The 10886-nt window shown below is 41.6% G+C and overlaps 1 protein-coding gene across 1 annotated transcript in view; it reads right to left on the bottom strand.

Moving 5' to 3' along the window:
- Positions 1–10886, bottom strand: part of LOC119425501 (retinal dehydrogenase 2) — an 18701-nt gene that overhangs the window by 3445 nt on the left and 4370 nt on the right. The window contains exons 2-6 of the mRNA XM_037693033.1: positions 7864–7968; positions 7437–7577; positions 6896–7025; positions 1446–1507; positions 661–789 (exon numbers count right to left, since the gene is read on the bottom strand). Coding sequence (XP_037548961.1) covers positions 661–789; positions 1446–1507; positions 6896–7025; positions 7437–7577; positions 7864–7968 — 567 coding nt within the window. The remainder of the gene's footprint in view (positions 1–660; positions 790–1445; positions 1508–6895; positions 7026–7436; positions 7578–7863; positions 7969–10886) is intronic.

Genomic DNA, 10886 nt, shown 5'->3' with positions numbered 1-10886 from the left:
TATGTATACATATATATAATATTTCTTGATAAAACTGAAATAAGTTATCTTTTAAAATGCCCCTCCCTACTGTCTTACATGGATATAAAAGTCTTTAATTTGTGGCTAGCTTCTTTTTTTTTTTATTTTTATAACCAATGGATGAACATGTGTAATTTGTATTATATTGTGAAACCATTTTTATCAGAATGATGAAGAAAAACAATGCTGTTTAAAGACAATGTGAATATATTTGTGATTACTAAAGTTACTTTATGGGCATGCACACAGAAACCAACCTGGAAGAACAACAGCAAAAAAACAACACTGTTTAAGAAAAAAATAAGTGTTGTTAAGCGTTGTGGGCATCACTTGTTAAGGTTTTGGTCGACGTTGATTTACGCCTTGCAGTAAGGCACAACATCCGATTTTAGGTTCACTAGGATAATAGTGAACATCTGTCCTAATTCTGCTTTTATTTGTGGCTAGAGAAGCACAAGAGAGACAAGTGAAACTTTGTCACTTATCTGTTTGTTGATGTCCTGCATAAGCAATCGCACCATAACAATGTGTTTTTGGTCAAATAGCACACACATGATGTGTATGACTGTCCAGACTGTCTGCAACTATATATATATATATATATATATATATAGCTGGCACAGGGAGTCTGAGCTTTACCTCCTTGATGAGAGCGGTCATATGGAGGCAGGTGAGCGGCGTCTCCTCGGCAGGTTTCAGGACGACAGTGTTTCCACACGCGAGCGCAGGGCCCAGCTTCCACGCTGTCATCATCAGAGGGAAGTTCCACTGTGCATGACACGGGAACACACACAAGCAGACAAGAATCAGGCAACAGACACACTGGGTGGCCACAAGTCAAGTTCAATAACTCGATGCTCTTAAGTCACTCGCTCTCATTTTCACTTTGTCTAAACATAGTCAAGTGAGAAAATGTTCTCGGCACCAGTGCAGTGTTTTCTCTTCCCACAACGCTCTGAGAAAGTCGGGGAAGTCGCAACACATGTGCAATAGAGCCGTATCACTGTACAACACGCAGGCCTGTGTTGTTTCTGCTCTACAGAGGAGCCCATGGGGCCGAAGGCAGAACCGCACGCTTTCTGCGCTCTTACACAATCAGCAGTGTCTCCTGCTCCTTGATCTTTTCCTCCTTTCTCATCATTCGCTTTCCCCTTAAACACACCACGTTAAATCCCTCAGCTCGTCTCAAGTCTCGTTTCCCCATTACTCAAACTCACTGGCACAGTCGTTGCTGGGGGGCTTACCAGCAGGATTTACCCAAATAAACAATGACTGGGAGGGAATTACTGGAAAATCAGAACATAATCAAATAAACTGGACCGGTTTTCTTTCAAACCCGGCCAATTTTTTCTTATCTGTCTTCTATTTTTCTTTCCACAATAACGTTCGTTGCATACGTGACGTGAAGGAAGCGTCAGACTTACAGGAATTATTTGTCCACAGACTCCAATGGGCTCATGTCTGGTAAATGTCAGATACTCTCCATCTGTGAGGGATAAAAAACTGGGTTACTAAATTTGCTGAAAAGCTTGAAAAATAACTTGAGTACATAAAAAAATGTCACCACCTGCCACTGTTGTTGACTCAACATGTTAATTTGTAAATGAATCCACACGTAGCATTCCTGCTCCACTAACCCTGGTGAGAGATTACATTTCCAGCCTCCAATAGAAAAGATGTGTGTGTGTGTTTAAGTCACAGAGATGGGTGTTATGCTGGAAAGGTTTGTTCATTCCTCTTGCATTACTTGTCATTAGCGAGGGTGTGACGTGCTTGTTCAGTCTTCACAAAAATAATTCGTCTTGAGAAATGTGCGTATGAATTCATTACAACAGCGGTCAGATGATTATTGCCTAACGTTGTGTTTGGACCGAACATCACAGGGAGATGACGAGCACAATAACTCATGTTTTAAGTGGGAAACAGTAGAGAGAAGTTTCCCGATGGTTTGTCCTCTTTTTTTTTTTTTTTATTTATTACAAAGTGAATGTGGGATCGTTTGCAGAGAGAAACTATAAAGACGGGAGATTTTCAGGAGAAACTCGAGTATCTGCGAGGCTTATGTGAAACTATGACGCCTGCAACTGACTTGGATTTCAATTTGGAACTGGTAATGTAAACGATACCGAACTGTGTAGCCGAAAGGTGCTCCGCAGAATGACACTCCCTATTCATGTCACTCGGCCTGTGATACAAATTTAATACCACTATCTTGGCTTAACATGCCAGACAAACAGAAGGGGGGCTGTCGATGGTGGATGGGTAGCTCCGTATCCTGACAGGTGAACAAACACGAGTCCTTACATCATACAGGCTACGGGCGGCTTACTTCCTCTGAAAGTCTACAAGAGGAGTAAAGCTCAAAGCAAAGCCCTGGGAAAACGCACACCACAGCTGGTTTGGCAGCCGTGTATAACAGAAGCTTTGAGGAGGACAATGCAGTGGTTTCAACAGGTTTCTCATGTCGGCTCTTATTCACCTCCCCCCGAAAAAGAAAGCCAGATCTTTGCCCCCGTTCTACCCTCACGTGTAGCTGTGTCAGAGAGGCAACGATGGCGGCCGAATCGATTACGAGTGTTTGGGTTGTCTACCAGTTTGTTGCTTTTCTTTGCTGAGTGCAAGCAGTAAGTTGCTGCGAATTCCTAAATATGTTTTCATGGCAACAAGAGATGCAAACAGAGCAACTCAGATCAACAAATTTAGTTGGACTAGTTCTCCAATTTTAGATGTTTAAAGCTCAGCACAGTATATTTGTACAGCAATACCAAAAAAATATATCAAAGTTGCAGACGTCATTGTAGACACCCATTACAGCGTCATTTTTATAGCTTTAAAAAAAGAACATCCTGTTTTGGGGAAATGTATGACCAACCTTTACTAGTAGGCCACAGTTAGTATCATGACCTTATTAAAGGGGGTGGGGTCCAACACTCCTACTATCACTTGACACAACTACTTATGGCTTCTGGGGGAAACTTGTTTTGTCAACTTAGGGCACTGAACAGAAATATTCATACATAAAACAATAATTTAACATTATTTATCTGAGGAGCAGCTTTGAGTTTAACTCCATCACAGAACTCTCATTTTGAACAAACATGAAGGCGACAGTGGGAAGGAAAAACTCCTTCATGAGGAAGAAACCTTTAGCAGAACCAAGCTCAGGACAAGAGGAACATCGGCTTCGAACGGCTGGGTTTGAGAGGAACAGATACACAATGGCAGGTCAAGAATCACATGTTAAGATAGAAATAGTGTCAAATGAAAACTATTCAATTTTAACAATTCATTTAAGGAAATGAGGTCAGTTTGCCCTCTAGTAGTCTAAGGCTATAGCTGCATAACAAGCCAACCCTAACTATAGGATTTATCAAAAAGGAAAGTCTTAAAACTGGACAATGTGTCAGCCTCATGGACAGAAACTGGAAGTTGGTTCCACAAGAGAGGAGCCTGAGAACTGAAAGATCTTCCTCCCATTCTGTTTTTGTAAACTCTGGGAACCACGAGTAAACCTGCAGTCTGAGAGCGAAGTGCTCTGTTGGGAAAATATGGAACAAGAAGAAGATCTCGAATATAAAATGGAGCTAGGTTGTTGAGGGCTTTGTAGGTAAGAAGTAAGGGAGCCAGTGGAGAGAAGCTAAAACTGGAGAAATATGATCTCTCCCACTAACTCCAGTTAAGACTCTGGCAGCAGCATTTTGGATAAAATAATGATTTTTTTAAAGAAGTATTTAGACACCCAGATAACAAACCATTGCAATAGTCCAGTCTAGACGTGACAAATGCATGAACCAGTTTTTCTGCATCACTTTTAGATGTTTCTAATTTTAGTGATATTACGCAGGTGGAAGAAGGTGGTTTTATGGTTGTGTGTATTCAAACCCACTTAGATTTAAAAATAGAAATATATTAGAGTGAAAATATATAGTTTCAGGTTAGTGAAAAGAAACAAAGTTCAAAGGTAAATACACAATTTAGAAAACGTGCTCGTTTTTCACAACCCTCAGTGTGTCACACTTCATCACACAAACTTGGCAGCTTGTAGTCGATGCTCTTCTTCCTTTATTTAAATAACAAATGTTCACTATATTTATCATGAATCTAGTTAATGCACCTCAAATTTTCTTTTTAGCAAAGGACACGCATGGTATGAAGATAAGATAAGAACTTTATTGATCCTGCAGGAAACTTGTCAATTATCAGAGTCAGAGTCAGAGAGTCAGAGTTTCTTTATTGTCATTCGCACCTCATGTGGTACATGTGGTGGAGCAAAATTATGTACACAGGGTCCCAGTTACATCCAACAATAAAATGTATAAGAAAAACAGTAATAACATCTAAGATATGAACTAAGAAAAACATCAACTAAATATACACTAAGCACTCATAACATAAAACATTGAACATCAGCACGAACATGAACATGAGTCTGTGAGCAGATGAGCACGCATGAACACATCAACATTGAAATAGATCAGCAGCAACATGAAACAGATCAGCAGCAACATGATATGGTTTTTCACAGTGATTATTCTAGTTAGAGATTCATGAGTCTAACATCCTCAGGGTAGAAGCTGTTCCTCAGTCTAGTGGTTCTACACTTAATGCTCCTTAACCTCCTTCCTGAGGGGAGTGGGGCAAAAAGTGTGTGTGCTGGGTGAGTGGGGTCCTTCATGATGCAGGTGGCCCTCTTCCTGCATCTGGAGGTGTAGATGTCTGTGATGGTGGGGAGGCTGATTCCGACAGATTTCTGTGCAGCCTTCACCACTCTCTGCAAAGCTTTTCTTTCTGCAGCTGTGCAGCCTCCATGCCACACGTTGAAGCTGGAGCACAGGATGCTCTCCACTGCACACCTGTAGAAGGAGGTGAGGACTGAGCTTCCCAGACCAGCTCGCCTCAGCCGTCTGAGGAAGTAGAGTCTCTGATGAGCTTTCTTGATCAGGCTGGTGGTGTTGTTGCTCCAGCTGAGGATGTCATTCATGTGTACACCCAAGTACTTGTAGATGGAGACCACTTCCACCGCAGATCCTCTTACGTTCAGGGGGGTGTAGATGTTTTTGTTCCTTCTGAAGTCCACAATCATCTCCTTTGTCTTCTTCACATTGATGTGAAGGTTATTCTCTTTGCACCAGCTCTCCAGGTGTTCCACCTCTTGCCTGCAGCTGGACCCATCATTATCAGCTGCATTCAGGCATTTCTGTTAATACTTTTTATGTTTCCAGTCACACACGCAAGATATAATTTCCATTCATCCATTATCTGTACCCACTTCTTCCTACCTGGGTAGCCTGGCAGCTGATACCTGCAGCAGACAGAGGGGGTGCACACCCTGGACAGGTCCCAAGTCCATCACAGGAACGCATACAGACAAAAAAGTGTTTGCACTCTCACCTAGGGACAATTTAGAGTTACCAATTAACCTAACATGCATGTTTTTGGTCTGGGGAAGGAAAATGAAGCACCCAGGGTCACATGTGGAGAACATGCAAAAAAGCCCCACACCGACATGTAATCTGCAGCCCTCCTGCTGAAAGGTGACCGCTCTAACCACTGCGCCACCACGCTGCCAAAAATAAGAGAAATGTCCTTAAAAAGTCCAGGTTTTCTCACATCATAAGAAATACACATAACTTGTGGTAAGCATTACAAATAACCTCGTTTTTTATGTAAACAAAAAGCGTTTTCAATATTTGGGATTTTTGAAGCTAATTGAAATATTTGATTTTATTTTGACATGTTGTACGATATCAGTGCGTCATTGTATTAAAGTTAATTTGATGTTTGCTGATGACGCCATCGTTGGTTAAATTGAAACGAACAAAGCTTGTTTCAGGAAGTAGCAAACTCGCTTCTACATTTATAAAAACAACATGGCCACAAAACCTGAGTGATGATTATAGAGAAGGAAAAGGACAAAGATAAACAGACAGTATTGGAGCTGTGTTAGAGCAGTGAACAGTTTTACGTCGCTAAACATTTGTCAGGTTTTCTCTACATAAAAAAAGAGAGAAAGCTCAATTTCCCAGCTACTTTTAAAACCTTCTGAGACCTGGAGACTTCACAGGCTGATGCATCGTCACCACAACTGGAGAGAGGACGACTCTGCAGCAGGTGATTAAAAACCTGCTTTGAGCATCATCTGTACCGATTGATCAGCAGAGATGAGTGGGCTGAAAAGAGCCTGAGCATAAAAAGATGGATTAAATCAACTGGAGCCCGTTTGTGTCACCCAACAAAAGTATCTGTTGTTGTTGCATCTGATGGAGGAGAAGTTTCTGTCTTCAGGCCGTGACTCTAAAATTCATGCTCCACCAGAAAATGTATTTATTTCTTACTTTATTATTGCAATTGTTTTTTCTATAAACATGGTATGAGTTCATAATTTGAATTAACTGAATTGAAATGCAACAAATTAATGTCATATTTTTTGAAAACTAGACAATAGTCACATTTTCAGAGCAAAATTCTAAACTCTGAAAATAATTATTTTTTTATTTTTGTTAATGCATAAAAAAAACACAAGTTTTAAAGATTATTTTTAAAATTTCTTCAGTTATTCAACAAAATATCAAGGTCATAACATAAGCAAACTAGTCTAAGATGTTAATATTAAAAAAACACACTTATATAGACACAATCCTTATTTCAAGCACAAAAAGCAAAAGTGTTTTATATTAATTTAACAAAACCGTTTGTCCAAACAAAATGCCCAAAAGGAAACGCGTTCGATCACTGAAAGATAGCAACAAAAATCAATTTTGCTTCAGTTTAAGTCACATTCCTAAAAACAAGCTGTTTGTAAAATTAATATTCCTCCATCACCAGTCTGCCCGAAACCCGTTTCACTCAAACTCTGCTCAGAAGACGCTCTTACCCATTGGGATGGAGGTGCCATGGATCTTGTCTGCATATCCAGCAAAGTACCTCAGAGTCTTTATAGTTGCCTGGAGGTCGACAAACAGGGTGGGCAGGAAAGGCTTCCCACTGTTCAGCGACTCGATGGTCTGAGGAGAGAGCAGGGAGACGTTTGAGAAATATGTGATATAACCCTGTGATCTTCACATAATTCCAAACTATTCCATCCTTTACACTCACCCACGGGTGAAATGTGACACCAGGATAACATTAAACTACAGAAATACAGCCCTCAGTTCTCTTTGAAGGCAAAGCAAATATTTGTAATTTCCAACACGACCAAGACCAAGAGAGCTTTGCAGAGGACATAACCTGATGCATGCTCAATAATCCAGGCGGAAAATCTAAAAAAGTGAAGTCAGGTCCTCTGGACAGATTTTTGCAGAGGATGTAAAAAGCCTTAGATGAGTTTGGGATAAAAGATACTGAAAAATGATGAACAAATACAGAAAAATATATATGAAACAATGAATATACGCGTTTTTCATTTGTCTACTTACGGCTAGATACACGCTGTCTCTCTCCACAAGGTCAGCCAGTTTGGACAGCAGCCGGCCTCTTTCAGACGCGTCCATTCTTCGCCAAACGGAGCCCAAAGAAAAGGCGAGTCGAGCCGCCTGCACTGCTTTATCAACATCAGCCTAAAGCATTCAAACAACACCTGTTAGTTAAACTTATTGTTGTTTTCATAAGTATAAAATTATTCAAGATGACTGATTCTGTAGATGATGCAAAGTCACAGCTGCTGGATTCATTTTGCATAATGTTAAAAAAAAAAAATGCACAATTACAATACCTAGAGAAAATTCAATTCATTTTATTTCTATAGCGCCAAATCACCACAAAGTTGTCTCAGGGCACTTTACAGGAGCATTCACATGCATAGAGAAGCCAATTAGTGAAGTTCTCTATCTAAAGAAATGTTACCTTGTCTGCTTCCTGGACCTGACAGATCTGCTCTCCGGTAGCCGGGTTGTAGACGGGGAACACCTTCCCACTAACAGAGTCCTGCCACTCGTTGTTGATGAAAATCTGCAGGAATTACAAGAAAAAATAGACCCAGTTTATTTTTGCACAGCTGAATTCATTTAACCGCTGACAACAAACTGCAAACACTGAGTGAATGGGAGATGATGGCGATAGTTTGTCCTCACTGCTGAATATTTACGTCACCTCCAGTAATCACATCATTGCTCCATATTGGAGCTTTCAGGCTGTGAAAGACCAACAGCTCTCAGGCAGTCGGCTCATCGTGTGAAGGCTCTTGTGTAAGCGATACGGGAGAATCTCTGGAAATCTGGACAGAGATTCCTGTGTGTCCAGCATTGCTCTCTGGGGAGTGTTCCACCATGCAGACAAAGGGGGGTGGGTAGGTGTGTGTGTGTGTGTGTGCATGAGGTGGTGGATGGAATAAAACCCTATCAGACACAAGACCCCCACTTACCCATCCACCAAGCACAAAGACACACGTTTCACAAAATCGCTGCTCGTTTACGAGATCGTAAAACACGTGCTGTGCTTGGTTTCTGTGAAGCGTTAAAGCAAGTCTTCCGTTAAACAACCGCCTGGGATTTCAAACAGGACATATTTAACATCTATAGGGCGCAGAAGGAAAATAAATGTTTACACGATCGCAGTGTCGCTTGGGCAGAAATGCATCAGGTGGCGATGAAAGCCTGAGAAAAGCAAGAGGTGGTTCTCTTAAGAAAGCAACAAAAATGCACCCCTCCCTCTCACAGGCATGTTTAGATTCATTAGGACGGCTGCTCACACACTGTTTTTAATGGTTGTCAGTGTGTCTGATAGATAGAGTGTGAGGAGAACATCTGCTGGCACAAATCCCTCTGTGTATACATGTGCTCTTACCATCCTTCTACTGATGCAAACCTGAGAGCAGGGTTCAAGTATCCCACTGGCCTGAGCCTCCCTAAACTCTCCAACATGTTTACCTCCATAAACGCAGGCCTTTAAGTACTCTTTAATTGGCTGTAAACTCCAGGCTGTGTTTACTTTCAGGCTGGTATAAAATGCCTACATTTTACGGTAAGTTGGCGCCATCGCTCATCGTTCCTATGCTTCATTTTGTGGACTGGACGAACGCAACACAAATTTAAGGTGTTTGGTGTCACTCCGTACCATTCCTCGTAGCTTCTTTCCCTCCGCTCGTGCGTTCTCACACACTTTCCTTCAGAGGCCACCTTTAATCTGGTGCTCATTAAGAGCACTTCATAAAATTGTCAGTAACTATAAGGAGAAGAGGGCCCGCTGCAAAAACAAAAAGTCCTGCAGAGCACTGAATTAGTTTTTAAATTTATAGGGGCCACTGAAGTGGGGCGCCCTAAATCAGAGGAGCCCCCCTGACAGCCTGAACGGCTCGAGCAAGAATGCAGACCGTGGGTAGCTTTATCCACGGCGTAACCCCTCTCACTGGACGCTGCTAAAGGAGAAGGGGGATAAAGCGTGAAAGCAGTGGAGCAGGCCCCACCTAAATCACGGCCAGAAAAGGACAACTGTCAGCCGCCGCTTGGCTCGGCCCTCTCGCTGGGCTCAGGCTGGTGTTAAGACTTTTGTCTGCTTCCATTGAGACGCTTGATTAAGATGACAGGCTCGAGCCGTAAATCAACTCTCAAGGTTTCTTAAAATTACTTTTGGGATCATTTGGGCGAGGGGCAAAGAACGCGAGGATGAAAACACAAGTGCAAGGGTGCACATTTTCAAATGACAAATGGTGTTTTCTTTTCCTTTCCCCGCGGGGTTGTCACCATAGCTCCACATAATAGTTTCATGTTTATGAAAGTCCTCTCAGTGCTTGGAATAACTTTGTATCCTGAAACTGCATGATTCTTTTTCTAGCATTAAAAAAAAAACAACGTCTTGAACGATCGATTTTTTTGTGTTAGCACTGAATGATGCCTGAGACATAAGAAGAGTTATAGGCCAGGACGTTTTGCTTGGTTCACACAGCAGCTGCACATGTTCAGCAGCACCTTTTCTGTAAAACATTTCAGTAAAATCAGCTCGTCTGAGTCTCATAATGAAAACGTGAGACATAGAGTTTAAAGGCTCTTTTCAAAGTTGGCCTCAGTTTTTTATTTGTTGCACAAATCACATCAACAAACTGTTTCCTTACATGTGATAAACTGAAAAATAAACTTGTTTTCAGTGCATATGAAGTGAAAATGGTTAATATTTTGTAATGTAAGCAAAGCCGTTATGCAACATATTTTTCACAGTGTCCTGCAACAGGAAGTAAGAAAAGCCAAAAGTCTTTTGCTGGCAATAAAACATCTGTTTGACTCTTAGCTCCACTGAAGGAAAATGCAACACTTTCATCTTATTCTTTAAATTAGGAGGATGGTGACAGAAGTAAGGATGCGTGTGGGGGAGGGCGGGCAGCTTTTGTACATGTGTGTTTATGCACAACGTGCCAAAATTCCACAGAAAAAGCAAATCTTACGAGTTTCAGCATTCGTCTGCGCAGGAAGTTTCATATCCTCCATTATCGCAGGAACTCTGTTTCCTCTCTGCCTCTGGATTAGTTTCAAAAGTCTGATCATTACTACTGTTACGAGCGGTGAGGCCATGTGAAAGTGGAGGCCAGCTGGTGCTTTCTTTTCCTCCTGTTTCTCTTTCCATGTCTGACACCATGGAGCCTTCATGCTTTTCATTCACACGCCCGTCCCGTGCTCCAGCGTTTCAGAGAGGGCGACTTCTCTCTGTCACTGACTGGCAAACGTCTTTGTCTTGTCTTTTTGTGCAGGCCGTGGGTTAAAGCGCTGGCTCCAAAATTATAGCCCCCCCCCCCCCCAAAAATAACTTAAAAAAATCTTCTTGCTTTGTTCTTCAAATCAAACGTTCTATCAAGTTTGTGACCAGCTTTGTTGTTCAAGTCTTGACCCATCTTTCTATCATTTGGCATAATTTACAAAAATAATACTGATGTCAACTAC

This window comes from Nematolebias whitei, chromosome 2 (genome assembly GCF_014905685.2).
Source record: "Nematolebias whitei isolate Nwh7 chromosome 2, NemWhi1, whole genome shotgun sequence".
Lineage (NCBI taxonomy): Eukaryota > Metazoa > Chordata > Actinopteri > Cyprinodontiformes > Rivulidae > Nematolebias > Nematolebias whitei.
Note: the sequence above shows the minus strand (reverse complement) of the source record. Positions and strands in the feature narration are given on the sequence as shown.